The sequence below is a fragment of the Diceros bicornis genome, chromosome 10 (genome assembly GCF_020826845.1).
Source record: "Diceros bicornis minor isolate mBicDic1 chromosome 10, mDicBic1.mat.cur, whole genome shotgun sequence".
Classification (NCBI taxonomy): Eukaryota; Metazoa; Chordata; class Mammalia; order Perissodactyla; family Rhinocerotidae; genus Diceros; species Diceros bicornis.
Window position 1 is genome coordinate 13,262,058 of NC_080749.1, and position 16,566 is coordinate 13,278,623.

The following is a 16,566-nucleotide window of genomic DNA, read 5'->3' on the forward strand; positions in this document are numbered from 1 at the left end:
CTGTCTACACCTGAGCTGCCAGGCCTAGTTTTCCATGAGCAGGCTGGGCTGGAACTGGAGGAACTCTCAAGAGCTGTTGATAGACCCGTCATCTGAATGCCTTTGACCATGTCTACTGCTCAGCAGCTCCCCATCACCCTGCGGTCAAATTCCGTACTTTTCAACTTTGTTGTCAAGACTATCCACTACCTAATCCCATTTTACATTGATGGTATACCATATCCCAGCCATGCCTGACAGTTGCCCTCCCTGCTGTCCCCGTTTCTCCCAACATAGTGCCGGTCACACCAGTGAGGCCTTGGGCGGTACAGCCATCTGAACCAGGGAGAGTTGCACCTGAATGCTGGTTCTTATTTTATCATCAGCTGAGTGATCTTGGGTGAGTCACTGTAACTCTAAGGCCTCACTGTTCTGGGGCAAGGCTGAACTATGTCTAAGACCAGGGCACAGGCTTTGGAGGGAAGAACTGAGAGCCACCGGGCCTCAGAGAGCTTCTCCTTAATTCCTTTCAGCCTTAGCTGAAGCATCCTCACCCGTGAAACGGGAAAACTACCACCTCACTTCCAGGACCGTGGAAGTGAGTGAAGGGGAACACCTGGCAGGGAGGGTCTCGATAGCTGTCTCTTTTTCTTCTTTCTTATTTTTCAACACCCTACACTTCTAGGGTCAAGTTCCAGCCTTTCTTCTCTGCAGCCTTAACCCCTTGCCCTCCCTGGTCCTGATCTCCCTTCCACCTGAGCCCTCACTTCCCCACTTGGTTTTGCCTGCCCAGCTGCCTGTGGCCAAGCTTCCACTGGGACTCGGGGAATCCCCATGGCAGATGCACATTTCATCCTGACTGGGGCTTCTACCCTTGCTCATTTGCTCCGGAACCATGGACTGATTGGATCTTAGACACACCTCAAACACTCATTAACCCTGCCTTCCTCAGAGCATTAGGCTAGCAATGTTCTCGACAGGGAGTTGCAGACTGAGGTCTCAGCAGGCCCGATTGGTGCGGCTCGAATTGGGAGGAAGGAGGAAATAGGAAAGGCCACCTCTGTAATTCTTGCCCTCCCTGAAAGAGGGAAAGAATGAATGAAAGAGGTGAGTGCACTCTTGGCCTGGAGCAGGTGGGACCACCTGCCTCACACTCCAGCAGAACATAGCGGAGGGTAAGCTCAAACACTTCCAGATGAAATTTTTTTTTTAAACTTTTTTTTTTTTTTTGAGGAAGATCAGCCCTGAGCTAACATCCGTGCTAGTCCTTTTTTTTTTTTTTTTTGCTGAAGAAGATCTGCTCTGAGCTAACATCTATTGCCAATCCTCCTCCTTTTTTTTCCCCCAAAGCCCCAGTAGATAGTTGTATGTCATAGTTGCACGTCCTTCTAGTTGCTGTATGTGGGACGTGGCCTCAGCATGGCTGGAGAAGCAGTGCATCGGTGCACGCCCGGGATCTGAACCTGGGCCGCCAGTAGCGGAGCACTCGCACTTAACTGCTAAGCCATGGGGCCGGCCCCAGATGAAATCTTTAGAAAAAGGAAGTGGGGAAGAGAGACTGGAATAGAGTAAATTATTTCAAGAACCCAGATTACCAAAGACTCAAAGTAACAAATGTACTTTTAATTGACCTACAGATAAAAACTACTCAGCAAAGGTCAGTAACCGTTTCAGCCCCTAATCAGTTACAGCCATATCCTGGACAGTCTTGAGGAACTGGGTTAACTGGTTATTTTCATTATTTCACTTGATCCACAGTATTAAAAAAACAAGGCATTATATCAGTTTAGATGAACTGTGTGGCTAGCAGCCAAATCCAGTCCCTTATATTCCATATTTTTTCTTTAAGTCTTCTACTTTGTCGATGTAAGCTTGCATGGCATCTCCCTTGGAAGTCCCTGTAAGGAATCAAGAGGATTACTTGTCAGAGAGGCAGCATGGTAGAAAAGCAGCAGACTTTAGAGCCCCAAACAGCCCCAGTTTAAGCCTCTGAGGCTCAGTTTCTCACCTCTAAAGTGGGGGCTCTACTGCCCGCACCTCACAGACCTGGCCAGGATTTGACGTGAAGTACTCGAGGAGCTGGGCCCACAGTGAATGCTCTCTAAAGCACTGACCCATAATGTGTGTAGGGCTGTCCTGGCCATGTAAGTCCTCCTCTGTTATGAACGAGTGGTCAGCCGGAGCCTCAGGAGAAAGGCTGAGCACTCCAGGCTGGCAGGAAAGCCCAACCAGGGGAGCTGTGGTGACTTTACTGGTCTTGCTGACTCTCATGGGTGGCTTTGACCTAGCAAGTATTTCTCTGTTGGGCTCTTATCTCCCATAACTGTTAAGCTGGTAGTGAAAAAGCAAAGCCAGGCAACCTCTTCTCCCCAGAGACAAGCTTCGAGAACTCTGAGCAAAAGCAGCTGGCTCTTGGGAGAAGGAGACAAATTTTGCCTTCTTGTTGCAGCACAAAGGACACTGACTATATCCCTCAGAGACAGTAACACCCAGGTTCCTGGATTCTGTGGAGAAGGAGATACTCACTGGGAATCGGAGCACATTCGGAAGCTCTGGGGAGTCCATGGGGCCTGAGGGTGCTATGGAAATGCCCAATGAAAATGGACAGCCAGACGGGCATTCCTGTTCCAGTTACTTGCAAATCCTAGGAGTGTATTTATTGTATTCTGGCCCGTTTTGGATTTAAGGGTTTCTCATTTGCAGGAAGACAGAGGGCTTATTCAGAAACTAGCTAGCGAGGACACAAAAGCTAGCAGGCATTTTCGTGCCAACTTTTGGGTCTTGCTGCGGCAGGTGGCACGTGATTAAGTCGGCGCTGGGATACTTCTTGGCTGCTGTTGCTTAGCATACAATAGCTCCATTCACCAAGTCTACGATGTGCCAGCAGCTTGCCATGCATTAGCTCATTCCTTTCTTTTATGTGCCTTTCTGGCTAGAAGGGAACTGGAGAGGGCTGCCTGGGCTAGAGGGTGACTGCCTGGCCTTGGCGGGGAGAGGAAGGTGTGGGCAGGAAACCACCCCTTATTCTGAATACATATAAAGCCCACGCCAACTATATAGCATCCCAATCTGTTTTTCAGTGGCCTGGTCCCCAGCTGCTCCTCTCCAGGTGATACCACTGCTCAGAGATGGTGCTTTTGGAAAAGGCATATATGGTATTAGGAGAAAAAGTAGGTGGCCCAGTTTTTTTCCATTCCGGCCCAGGTCAAGCTAGTTTCCAGCATGTGCCTCATCCACTTTGTTTTCTCTCTCACCCCTTACACTCCTTAAAGAAAAGTATTTCATTATTGGGCTTTATAAACGAGGGAAACTGACTAGAACAATTACCTTTCAGTGCATTCCAGGCATCCCACTTGGCCTTGCCTTTGAGGTCCAACATCCCAGGCCGTTCTTAAACAAGGGAAGGAAAGACATTAGATCTGCATCAAGTTCCAATGGAGAACTTCATCAGCTTTCTTGCCATGAAAGGCATCCTTTACTACATCTACTCCTTTTAGGGTGTCATGGAGCTAAATGGGTCTAGTACAGTGTACAGAAATCCAAACTTAAACGCTAAAGAAAATAGGAGAAAAACTGTCCTCATTACTACACAGGCCTTGTCTTACAAGTTAACTCCAAAATTTCTCCTTTTAAAAACTGTACATTAATTTTTTTTTAACAACTACTACATCCATTCACATGGCTTAAAATTCAAATGCTACCAAGATGAATACTCTAAAGTTCCCCTCTCACCCTACTCTCAGCCACCCAATGTCTCTCCCTCATGCATCACTGTTAGCAGTTTTCTGGGTGTCCTTTTCTGTGAACAGTCTGTTTATATCCTTGCTCCATTTTTCTACCAGATTGTTAGTCGATTTCTGGTTTGTTTCTGGGCATATTTTCCTGAGGGCAAGGTTTCTTTAAGTTATACCATGATTTTACGCTTACAGATCTGTTATCAGTTGCACTTGGGAAACACACTGACTACTTCCCTGCTGACCTATTTCCCTGCCACGCTGAGAACAAAGCCAAGGGGAGCAATCACAGCGCCCACAGCCTGGACCACTGTGTCTGAGAAACATCAAGTCCCCCCAAGTGCCTTCAAGGAAGCATTCCCAGGGATACCTGAGAGAAACTGCACCTGCAGAGTCATCATCAGAATCCTAGAGCAGCCCTTTCTGTGACGATGGAAATGTTGTACATTTGCACTGTCCAATTCGGGGGCCACTTGTCACTCGTGGCAACTGAGCACCTGAAATGTGGCTTGTGTGACTGAGGACTGGACTTTTGATTTTATTTCATTTTAACTATTTTCACTTTAAATTTAGATATGCCACATGTGGCTGCTGTATTGGACAGTTCAGCCCTAGTGAGCTGATACCTCCCTGATCAGGAAGTGACAGGTTCCCAAGCGAGTCTACCGATACCCATGTGGACACAGGGCAGAGGCCAGTCTCTGCGAACATCCTGTTGGGCAGAAAAGCATCTCAGCCCCGCTGGTCACCCCCACTTCATCTCTCCTCCTCCACCCTGGGAGGATCTAGAGTTTATAAACCCAGCGTGAAACTCACCTTCACCACAAGACCTTTCCCAACTATGCCCTCCCTGTGAACTCTGTTTAATATTGCCTATGATCCTTAGCTCTAGCCACCATCTCCTGATTCCAACTGCCTGGCAGCCAGCCTACTTGCTCCACCCTCCACCCCAAGTCTGGAGAGTGAGCACAGCTCACTCTCCAGAACGGGCAGGGGTGACCTCCTTCTATGCTGCCATGGCCACCACCCTGAGTCCCTGCACAGACTGCATCATGCTGTTGCCTCAGCATACACCCGAGTCTCCAGGACTTGGTGGCAGAATGAAATCTGTCCAAGGCAGGAAAGACAGTATTACAGAATACAGTAGTCCAAACCGTGGCCTCAAAATCTGTACCAAGATTTTTCAACAGAGAATAAATGGTCATCAGGAACTGTTGTCAGCAAAAATGTTTCTGACCTGCCCCAGGACGCCAGCTGCCTCTCTGCTCCTGACATTAGCCTTGGCCCAGCTGCCAAGTACTCCAACTTTGATCCTGCGCAGCTGGGGCGGAAGCAGTAGGGTTCAACAAAGCTACTACTGAGCAGAGAGCTTGGAGCAAGTCTCTTCCAAGCTGGGGTCTTTGCTTCTTCCCAAGCAGATGGGAAATGCTGGTGATAATCTGTAAAGTCCTTCCAAAACCAGGATTTGAATTCTGCTATCTGAGCTACGAATCAAGGATGCTAAGCCTGCTTTGAAAAGTAGGGCCCCTCCCAACCTCATCTCAGCATACCTGTATTTACGTCACCCACAGTGGCTTGTTTGTAGCGGCTGTAGATGAACAGCATCTCATCATCTGAAGGCTTGGTCTTGAGGTGCTTAACCTCCTCTGCAGCTTTGTCAAACTCGGCCTAAATGCAAGGGAGAGGAGAGGGCTGAATAGAACTCAGTAATGGGGATGGAGGGGTTCGAAAGGCAGCACTCCTCCCGCAATGCAGGTGAGGAAAAGCAGTGTGTCTCCCCTCATCTCCCCAACAGAGCAGCTAGAAAGATTTTGCAAAACAAGGAGGGGAAGCACACCGGTTCACTCACTGGATGGACAACTAGGCATTGGACGCTCTCACTGTACCAGGTATCAAGTGCTGGGAATACAGTGGTGAAGGAGGCAGGCTAAGACTGCCTGCAGTGGGCATACATTTCACGGGAAAAGCAGCACGGCCAACTGCCCGGCCACGGGCAAGACCGGGGTCCCAGTAAAGCCCTGACGTGTGGATAGGGCAGGCACAGCGTGTGTGAAACAGCTGAGAAGGGGACAGGGCAAGAATGTAAGCGGCCAGGGCCCGCTGGCCTCCTCCCCCTGGGGCCACGGCGTCCAGCGCTGACCTCTGTCCCAGTGACCGGAAGGGAGAGAGGTGCGAGGAGCCAGAGATCGCCCCACACAGCTGGGTCTCAGAAAAGCGTCTACATCCGACGGAAGGGAAAGGCCTCTGAGTTACCCCTCCCCAGGCTGCGACCCTCTCCTTCCCGCATGCCGGACACTTGGCTAGAACTTCCCCTGACCTCCAAGCTCTCAGCCATGGCCTCCTTGATTCTCCACTCTGTATGGCGTCCCTAGTCCTGCCCTGTCCTTCCGGATGGGGGCCTCGGTCCCCTTGCTCCTCCAATCCATGCAACCCTCTACCTCCCATTTTCTGCCTAGACCCTCGCCTCCGACCCCTCTTTCTGCTTCACCGCGAAGTCCACTCATGGGCAACTTTCCAGCAGTTGAGGCTGGGTATCGGTTTTGGGAGTCTAAAACCGGAAAGTTCCGCTCACGGGGCTCTGTCCAAAGAGTCAGGGCTGGGCATGGGTCCAGGAGGAACTGCGGAGCTGGAAGGGAACACCCTGCGGGATTCTGTCCGATGATCCCCACACCGGTCTCCCCTCCCGCTGCACCTTCGCTGCCAGGCTCGGCACGCGTCATACCTGAGACATGCCGGGGGGTTGCACGGATTTCAGGAAGCGCGCGGAAGAGGCGAGGAGCAAGACACTGTGGCACAAGACTCGACTGGCAGCGCCTTTAGAGGCGCAGCCGCAGGCCTCTCCAACTCCGCTCTGGTGAGCGCCGGGCAGCCAATCAGAAGCCGGCTCTACGCTGGGGGCGTGCCCAGCCTCTGCCGCGCGGCCGGCCTCGCCCGAACCCCTGTGGGTCTGATCGCGCACGCGCAGGGAGGAGGCGAAGGGGACGCCGGGAGCAGGTGCGGACCGCGGAAGTAGGGCGCGCTAGGTTGTGAGGGGTGTTTGGTCAGAGCGGGGTTAAGTGGCGGGGCAGTGTGGGGTGGCCGCCGGGCAAAGGAGAGGGGGCGGAGGCTGAAGAGGAGAGGCTTTTAAATTTGTTTCATTAAGTTTTGCGCTAGGCGTGAAGTTGCGCCCCTGGACAAGTAACCTCAGCCCTGGGGGTGGCGAGTGAGTCCCGCTCGTCTCAGGGGTCTAGAGGAGACTCTGGGGGGATGCTCTCTGGTGAGCTGCGCGGTGGTGGGAAGCTGGGCTGGTCCCCAGGAGTGCGAAGCCGAGGCCTTTTCCTCTTATCTTTTGGTGTATTCTGTGACCTGCCCGTGGCCTTAGTTTGCAGTCCTGTATTGAACATGTGTGTGGTGCACTTCTCCATCTGGTGCATTAAAGGCAGGACAGTGTCTTGTCTTGACTTCACCAGCTTGGCCCAGACCAGGTGCCTAGCAAACATCTGTTAAATGAATGACTTTGCTTCATTCACAAATGTTTACTAAACTCTTGTCAGGTAACTTGCACTGTGCTGGGCTGTGGGGATACGTCAATGAACAAAACAGATAAATCCCTGCTTTCCTGGAACTAATAGTGGGGATAACAGTTTCTAAAATAAGTTAAATAGGAAGTTGGTTAGAGGGTAGGGAGTTGGAAGTTTTTAGTTTCACAGTGAGGGGTGGAGGGTTGAGAAAGCCCCCCAAGGAGGGGAGGGAGCATTCCAGGCAGAAATTAATGGTGTGAGCAGGGAGTGAGGGCAAGAGCAGAAAGAGATGAGGCTGGAGAGTTAAGGAGGTCGTGGGCTGGCTAGATGATGCAGAGCTTGGCCTTTGTGGGGACTTGGACTTTTCTTCTGGGTGAGAAGGGAAGTCATCAGAGGATTTTGAGTATCACAGGGTTTGCAAGGTTGTTACAGAGGCTGATGTTCTCCATGGGAACAGAAAGGAGCAGCACAGGTGGATAAGAGTTTGAGGGTGATGCCCAAGACACTAAAGGAGAATTTTCTGGTAGTGGTTACAAGGGAACTGGGTGAAGGGAGAGAATTGGTGGAGAATTCTCTGGACATCATTGAAAAAAAGAGCTCATTCCTCTCCAGTTCCTATTTGTGACAAGAGGACTGGACTACAAATCTTCATCCCGCCCCCCCCCCCCCTTTTTTTTAAGGGTTTCCAATTAGGTTTTATTTTAGATCCCAATATTACCAGCAATGATACAGGAGTAATTCAGGCAAATATATCACCTTAAATACATGGGAGAAAAAACTCACTGTGTCAAGCATGTCTTGCACTCCAGTAAATAAAAACAGACACCCCGCTCACAATTTACAGCTGTAGGTGTTTAGAAAGAAAGGCTGGGTGGAAGCTTTCAGACGTAACTTCTTAGCTTAATGTAGGTCACGCTTTATGAAATGTTTGGGAAGAAGTGGAGATGCAATAGCAGGGAACAAATCTAGAGTCTTCAGTCTATGAATAATTTTGTTTGAGAAAGCAAAGCCAAACAGGTTAACAAAAATCTTGGATTTAAATTTGGGGAAATTACATTTGAAGTGTAGGAAAGGAGGGTTTCTTCCAAAATGACAATTCAGAGCTGTTTTTTCCCTCTGAGGCCTAGATGAAGGCTGGATTCATATTTGCTCCATCATGGTGCTTATAGCTTCTTCAATGGAAATTCAGATGATTGGCTGTGTGGGTCAGATTTGTAGTGAAATGTATCTCCCAGTCAGTAGGTTTTAACATTAGGTTATTGTGTTTGGCACATTTAAAAACGTTAGGTACCTTTGATAATGTAATTTTCTTTATTTTCCTCAAAGATTGGTTGGAGTGATTGCTTTTTGACTGGAGTTAAATGTAGAAAGCAAGGATAGTGTTTGAACGTAACTTGGCAGTCTCCAGTTTAAGTGGGGTTGGTTTGTTGGTTTCTTGTTTAGAATATACTCCACTTTCCTAAAAAAACCACCCAATTTTCCACATGGTGTTTTTATGCCCAGGTGAGTCTGCAAAAGTTGCTTAAAGCAACTGAAGTAAGGAACTAGTAAGGATTGTGGATCCCATGGAGCTGGATGCTAAGTGATTTTGACAAAGAAGAGAAGGAGGTGTTTTTCCTTGTTACAAGGCCTACCTTAGGCAGAGTTAAGGCGTGCTCTTTGGCATACTTCCTGCTTCCTTCCCTGACTTCTCAGTGACCGATTTTTGGTCATCTCCATCTATGCAAATACTGCCTTAAGCCCTCCTCTTACCACTTCTACTCTAGGGAATTGAAAGGGCATTCAGCTTTTAACATAAGAAGATGGTAACAAGCCAGCATCTTGGATTTAATTTTTAAAAGTAAATTTTAGAATATATTTGGGGTCAGTAAATTATATGAATTTTTTATTCTGTATGTTGACAGTACTGGAAGGGAAATTGCTCTTCGTATCCCGAGAAAGTACAAGTTCCTCAGCTCTGTTTATATTCTTGAGAAAGTACAAGTTCCTCAGCTCTGTTTATATTCTTGTTAGCAACTATCATACTTTGTAATTATTTTATTTAAAGTGCTTTTTGTTTTACTTTACTCTTCTACTGTCTGAGCTCCCTTGCCTACATAAGCCAGAGAGGATAGGGATTGCTGAGTGTTGCTCACTGCTCTATCTCCAAGTTCCTGGCACTTCTTAGGCCCTCAGCAAATGGTGGTGAATGAACAGAGTGCTTCTCTCTGTAGGAAATGTATGCCTTCTGATTAGCAGTGAACTTGGAATCCAGCTAAGTTTATTAGAGCTGAATGTGAAACTATGGGCTTGAGTAAAATAGATGAACTCTGGTGCAAAGACCGTGTCATTTCTTTGTACTACTTCCAACCTTGGAAACACAACACTTGAAATGTTGAGGGAAGATGGGGAACCCAGTGAGCCAACTAGTCAGCCTAATTGACTCTGCCAATTAGTAGAGAGGCGTTGTGGTTATTGCAGCTTGCCCTCACGTTCTTGGACACCAGTTTTGGCTGCTCACAGGCTTCACTTGCTGGGGTGTCAGGGTAAAGCCAGACTTAGGGGCAAGACAGATTAACAGAGGCGAAAGCAGTTCTTGCCCCATGGGTGTGAATAGTAGTTTAAGGTTTCTTGGTATAAACTAAACCTGTAATTTCTAAAAGTAACCTAATCATTTAAAAATAGACTACAGTTACAGTAAAGCTTTACTAGGAGGCAAGGGTTAGAGTATTAACAAATGATGAATTCCGTTCATTTGTATTTATTTTCCAGTTTCTTGGAATGTGACTCCTGAGGCATGGCTCCAGCGAAGCTTGGAGGAAACTAGTGTGCTTTAAAGGGAAAGAGGCTCTTGGGAAATGCTTCTGGGATAGGAGTGGGGAGAGGTGGGCAGAGGGAGGTAAGAGCTGAGGGGATGGGATAAGAATGAGCATAGCTTCTCTCTCCTTTCCCTCCTTGCCTCCCCTTCTTTTCTCCTCCTTTGTCTCTTTTCTTTTTCTGGTGTCATAACTGTAGTGAGAGGAGGCCTGGCAGCTGGAGATCTAACCAGCTCCCTGCTGTTTGCCATTCTCTTCTTGCTTTGAGTGTTCATATTCAGAGGAATTGCAGAAAGAGGGAGAGAGAGAGAGAGGGAGGGAGGGAGAGAGGGAGAGAATGAGAATCTATCACACGTGTGTATGATTTACAGCCCCCCCCCCCACCTGTTTCTGCCTAGCCACTTGGGGGTGGGGCGCATGGGTTAGGCTGAGGCGAGACACAGAGACCAGGGCTTGGGAGCAGGGGGTCCTGGTGGGGAAGTGTCCTGCGCTATACATAAGTTGATCATATATTGGTCAGGTGCTGCCTGTATTCTGTTTAGGAATACTTCTCATTATGGGTAGGAATAATGAAGCAGCTTACAAAGATAACTGGAGTCTAGTACTGTAGTTCCTGTTCAATGTCATTAGAAGTATAAACTCTTCTAAATCGACATTGTCTTCTTCATCTTTGCCTATTTCCCTAGCCCCTGGTTGCATGTGATGAGCGCTTGATAAATGCTTTGGAACTAGGTTGTTAGAGATGAGTTTTCTAGTGAGCTCTTCTATTTCCTGTCAACGAGAAAATTAGAAATATTAAAATCTGATGACAAATGTGTTGGCTGATAATTCCTTTGGCGACAATGCCATTTTAAATTTTGTTTTTGTTTTGAGATAATGCCATTTTTCTAAAAAAAAACTTCTCATTTTTATTTTGAGATAATTGTAGATTCACATGCAGTTGTTAAAATAATCCAGGAATACCCAGTTTCTCCCAATTATAACATCTTGCAAAACTATAATACATAACACAATCAGTACATTGACATATTTAAGATACAGAATATTTCTATCATCAAGGATCCCTTACATTGCCTGTGATAGTCACAGCCATTTCCCTCCTGCGCCTACCTCATCCTTAGCCCCTGGCAACTAGTAATTTGTTTTCTATTTCTATAATTTTATCATTTCAAGAATGTTATATAAGTGAAATCATGTAGTTTGTAACCTTTTCGGATTGGCTTTTTCAGAAAACTCAGCATAATTCTCTTGTGATTCATCCAGGTTGTTATGTGTACCAATAGTTTTCTTTTTATTGCTGAGTAGTATTCCATCATATAGGTGAACCAGTTTGTTTAACCATTCACCTGTTGAAGGACATCTGTATTGTTTCCACTTTTTGGCTATTCTACCACTAGTCACTCATGTACAGATTTTTGTGTGAACATATGTTTTCATTTTTCTGGGATAAATGCCCAAGAGTGCAATTCTGGGCCGTATGGCAGTTCCTTGTTTGGCTTTGTAAGAAACTGCTGTTGTGACTACCATTTTACATTCCTACCAGCAATGAATGAGAGAGCCAGTTTCCCCACATCTTTACAGCCTTTGGTGTTATCACTATTGTTTATTTTAGGCGTTCTGATAGATGTGCAGTAATACCTCATTGTGATTTTAATTTGCATTCCCTAATGGCTAATGATGTTGAGCATCTTTTCATGTGCTTGTTTGCCATCTGTATATTTCTTCTGTGAAATATCTCTTCATGTCTTTTGCACATGTTTTAATTGGATTTTTTTTAAATGTTCAGTTTTGAGAGTCCTTTATATATTCTAGATACTAGTCCTTTGTTGGATATGTGGTTTGCAAATATTTTCTCCCAGTTTTTAGCTTGTCTTTTTATCCTTTTAGCAGAGTCTTTCACAGAGCATAAGTTTCAATTTTGATGAAATCGGTTTTTTTCCTTTTATGGATTTCACTTTTGGTGTCAAGTCTGATAACTCTTTGCCTAGCCCTAGATGCTGAAGATTTTCTCCTGTTTTTTTTTTGTAGAAGTTTTATAGTTTTGCATTTTACAAGTAACAGAATCTATTTTGAGTTACTTTTTGTATAAGGTGTAAGATTTAGGTTGAGGTTCACTTCTTTTTGCCCTAGATGTCCAATTGTTCCAGCACCATTTGTTGGAAAGATCTCTTTCCTGTATTGAACTGCTTTTATACCTTTGTCGGTAATCTGTTGGGCATATTTACGTGGTCTTTTTCTGGGTTTCTCTTCTGTTCTATTGATACAGTCCTGATTACTGTAGCTATATAATAAGTCTTGATATTGGGTGAACTGATTCCTACTACTTTTTCAAAATTGTTTTAGCTACTCTAGTTTCTTTACCTTTGCATATAAATTTTAGAATAAGCTTGTGTATATCTACAAAAAATCTTGTGATTTTGATAGGAGTTGTGTTAAATTTGTATATCAATTTGGGGAGAATTAATATTTTTTATTATGTCGAGTCGTCCAATCTATGAACACAGCGCGTTTTTCCATTTATTTTGATTTCCTTTGATTTGTTTCATGAGCAGTTTGTAGTTTTCAGCATGTATGTCCTGTGCATGCAGATTTACACCTAAATATTTCATTGTTTTTGAGTGATTGCAGATGGTATTATATTTTTGATTGTGTCCATGTGTTCATTGCTAGTATGTAGAAATACAGTTGGTTTTTGTATGTTTATCTTGTATCCTGTGACTTTGCTGAACTCACTTACTCTAGATTTTTTTTGTCGATTCCTTGGGATTTTCCGTGTGGATAATCATGTCATCTGCAGATAGGGACAGTTTTATTTCTGATTTATGTGCATTTTCTTTCCTTTTTTTGCCTTATTGCACTTGCTAGACCTTCCAGCACTATGTTAAATAAGAGTGTTGGTGAGAGTAGATATCCTTGCCTTGGTCCTGATGTTGGGGGAAAGGCATTCAGTCTTTCACCATTGAGTATAATGTTAGCTGCAGATTTTTAAAAAATAGATGCCCTTTATCAAGTTGAGGAAGTTCGCCTTTATTCTTATTTTTCTGAGAGTTTTTATCATTAATGGATGTTGAAATTTGCCAGGTGCTTTTTTTTGCATTGATTGATATGATTTTTCTTCTTTAGCTTGTTTATATGGTAGATTACATTGATTGCTTTTCAAATATTGAATTAGTCTTGCTTCCTTTGAAGGAACCCCACTTGGTCATGGTATATAATTCTTTGTATATATTGCTGAATTCTAGTTGCTAATATTTTAAGGGTGTTTATGTCTATATTCATAAGGGATATTGGTCTGTAGTTTTCTTTTTCTTTTTTTTAATAATGTCTTCGGTTTGTTGTCGTGGAAATACTAGCTTCATAAAATGAATTAGGAAATGTTTCCTCCTCTTCTGTTTTCTGGAAGAGATTTTGTAGCATTGATGTTAATTCTTTAAATGTTTTGTAGAATTCTCCAATGAAACCTTCTGGGCCTGGAGATTTCTTTTCTGGGAGTTTTTAAATTATGAATTCAATTTCCTTAATAGTTATAGGGCCATTCAAATTATCTATTTCATATTGGGTGAGTGGTGGTAGTTTGTGTTTTTCAAGAAACTGGTCTGTTTTATCTAAGTTGTAAAATTTGCGTATGTAGATTTGTTCATAGTATTCCTTATTATCCTCACAATGTGTGCAGAGTCTGATGATATCCTCTGTTTCATTACTGATATTGGTCATTTGTGTCTTCTCTCTTTTTTGTTTGATGGTCTTGTGCAAGGTTTGTCAATTTTTTTGATCTTTCCAAAGAATCAGCTCTTTTTTTTATTGGTTTTTCTCTCTTTCTGTTCTCTCCTTTATTATGTCTTTCCTTCTGCTTATTTTGCTCTTTTTCTAGGTGCTTGGGGTGGGAGCTTAGATTATTGATTTGAGACTTTTTCTCTTTTTTAATGTATGCATTTAGTGCTATAAATTTCCCTCTTAGCCCTGTTTTAACTGTGTCGCACAAATTTTGTTATGTTGTGCTTTTATTTTCGTTCAGTTCAGTGTATTTTTAAATTTCTTTTGAGACTTCCTCTTTGACTCAGGGATTGTTTAGCCCTCTCTTGCCTAGTTTCCAAGTGTTTGGGATTTTCCTGTTATCTTTCTGTTTTTGATTTCTAATTTGATTCCATTGAGGTCAGAGAACACACTGTGTCTGATTTCACTTCTTTGAATTTGTTATGGTTTTTTTTCTGTGGCCCAGGATATGGTCTTATTGGTGTATATTTTTTGACTGCTTGAAGAGAATGTGCATTCTGCTATTGTTAGTGCAGTGCGCTACAGATGTCCATTACATCCTGTTGGTTGATGGTATTGTTGAATTCTTCTATATCCCTGTTGCTTTTCTCTCTAGTTATTCTATCAATTCTTGAGAAAGGGGTGTTGAAATCTCCAACTATAATTGTGGATTTGTCTCTTCTCTTTTCAGTTCTATCAGTTTTTGCTTTGCATATGTAACAGCTTTGTTGTTTGCATACACATTAGGATTGCTGTATCCTCTTGGTGGATTGACCTTGTTGGTCCAAACTTACTTCTTTTATCATTTTCTTTCTACTTAGACGTCCATTACCCGTTCTGTTAGGGTAGGTGTGCTGGTAACAAATTCTCTTAGTTTTCCTTCTTCTGAGAATGCCTTGATTTCTTTCACTTTCATTTCTGAAGAATATTTTTACTGGGCATAGGATTCTGGGTTGACAGTTCTGTTTTTTCGGCCCTTGAAAAATGTTGTGCCACTCCCTTTTGGCTTCCATGATTTGTGATGAAAAACCCGCTGTCATTTTAAATGTTTTCCCCCTATTGGTATTGTTTTCTTCTCTCTGGGTGCTTTCAAGATTTTTTTTCTTTAGTGTTCAAATGTTTTATTATTTGGAGAGTATTTCTTTAAGGTTTGTCCTGTTTGGGGTTCACTTAACCTCTTGAGTCTATAGGATTATATCTTTTACCAAATTTGTGTAGTTTTCAGCCATTACTTTTTTGGTTCTGCCCTTTTACCCTGTCTTTTTGGAAGTCTGATGGCAGAATGTTCTAGTCCCACAGGTTCTGAGGCTCTGTTCATATATTTTTTCTTAAGTCTGTTTTCTCTGTTGTTCAGATAGGGTGATTTCTATCTTCCAGTTCACTGATTCTTTCTTTTGTTCCCTCCATTCTGCTGTTGAGCCCATTCATTGAGTTTTTAAAATTTCAGTTCTAGAATTTCCATTTGGTTCTTCTTTGTAACTTCCATTTCTTTTATTAGACCTTTTAATTTTTCATTTGTTTCAAGCATATTTGTAATTGCTTACTGAAGCATTTTTATGATGTCTGCTTTAAAACCTTTGTCATATTATCCTAACTTTTCTGTCATCTTGGTTTTGGCATGAGTTGATAGTCTTTTTTTGTTCAGGTTGAGATCTTCCTAGTTCTTGGTATGCCAAGTGATTTTCAGTTGAAACCTAGACATTTAGGTATTACATTCTGAGATTGGATCTTATTTAAATCTCCTGTTTTAGTGACTTTCTCTGACACCACTCTGACAGAGGAAGGGAGGGAGGGGCACTGACTTGATACTACCAGGTGGGGGTAGAAGTTCAGATTCCTTATGCGGTCCTTGTTGACACCTGAGGTGGGGGTAGGCGTTCTGACTCCCCACTAGGCCTCCATGGGATACCTCCCTATTTGAGAGGGATAAGAGTGCCTCATTGCTGCTCCCCATATGTCTTCTGCAGATACTGGAGTGGAGGTGGGGGTTGGAAGTCCAGAGGAAGGCCAACTGTCAGGAAGGGCCAAGGGCAGCAGGCTGGACCCCACAGACACCAGCTGAAGCTGGTTCCAGGCAGTGGTCAGGAGAGAGGATCCAGGGGAAGGGAGAGCAGTTGTAGACTCGGCTGCAGTTCAGAGTCTCTGGGCTCAGGGAAGGCCAGGTCCTCCTAGAAGGCTTCTAACTGACTAAGTCAGGCCCACCTATGAAAATCTTCCTTTTGATTAACTTAAGGTCAACTGATTATGGGATTTAATTATATCTGCAAAGTGTATAACCTTCAAAATGGTCACTGCCCTGTTCTGTTCTCTAACTCGAAGGAGAAAATATCCCTTGTGGCCCAGTGTAACCAGAAGCATACTAGAAAGGACGTTCTGGGGACTGTAGTTCAGACTGGCCATGCTGACACATCACAAAGCCATCTCAAGAACACATTGTCTCCACTACCCAAAGAGTCCAACAAGGTGCTAGGCTTTCTTTTTGGTGACAGAATGCTGAAGAGACAGCTGTTGTTCGTTGATGGCTAAAGGAATCTACCCACATAATCCCAAAAAACTTACTTGGCAAGTAGACCCCTGGATTCTGCTGGGGAAGGTGTGATAACAGCACAGTCAGGACCATTGAGACTGAGGTTTACTTACTCCCCCACACCCACCACTTGGACAAGAACTTTTGCTACTGGATCTCAGGGAATCTTCTTATATCCCCTAAGCCCGTGGGACCTTTGTCTTTTCTGTTCCAGAAAGCCATGTCTCTGCCAGCATCCCATTCCTGTCACCAACAACTGTCAAGAACTGTGAAGAGTC

At 44.3% G+C, this 16,566-nt stretch overlaps 2 protein-coding genes across 2 annotated transcripts in view; one reads left to right on the forward strand and one right to left on the reverse strand.

Moving 5' to 3' along the window:
* Window positions 1-1,581: 1,581 nt before the first annotated feature.
* DBI (diazepam binding inhibitor, acyl-CoA binding protein) lies at window positions 1,582-6,551 on the reverse strand. Its single transcript, XM_058548827.1, has 4 exons — window positions 6,436-6,551; window positions 5,264-5,381; window positions 3,307-3,369; window positions 1,582-1,877 (listed from the first exon to the last, which is right to left on the reverse strand). Exons 1-4 carry the CDS (start codon window positions 6,442-6,444, stop codon window positions 1,804-1,806), a joined length of 264 nt encoding a protein of 87 aa, XP_058404810.1. The 5' UTR covers window positions 6,445-6,551; the 3' UTR covers window positions 1,582-1,803.
* A 115-nt stretch (window positions 6,552-6,666) lies between these two features.
* The window catches only part of C10H2orf76 (chromosome 10 C2orf76 homolog), a 75,786-nt gene continuing 65,886 nt past the window's right edge, over window positions 6,667-16,566 (forward strand). The window contains exon 1 of the mRNA XM_058548826.1: window positions 6,667-6,707. The gene's annotated coding sequence lies outside the window, so the exon portion shown is untranslated. The remainder of the gene's footprint in view (window positions 6,708-16,566) is intronic.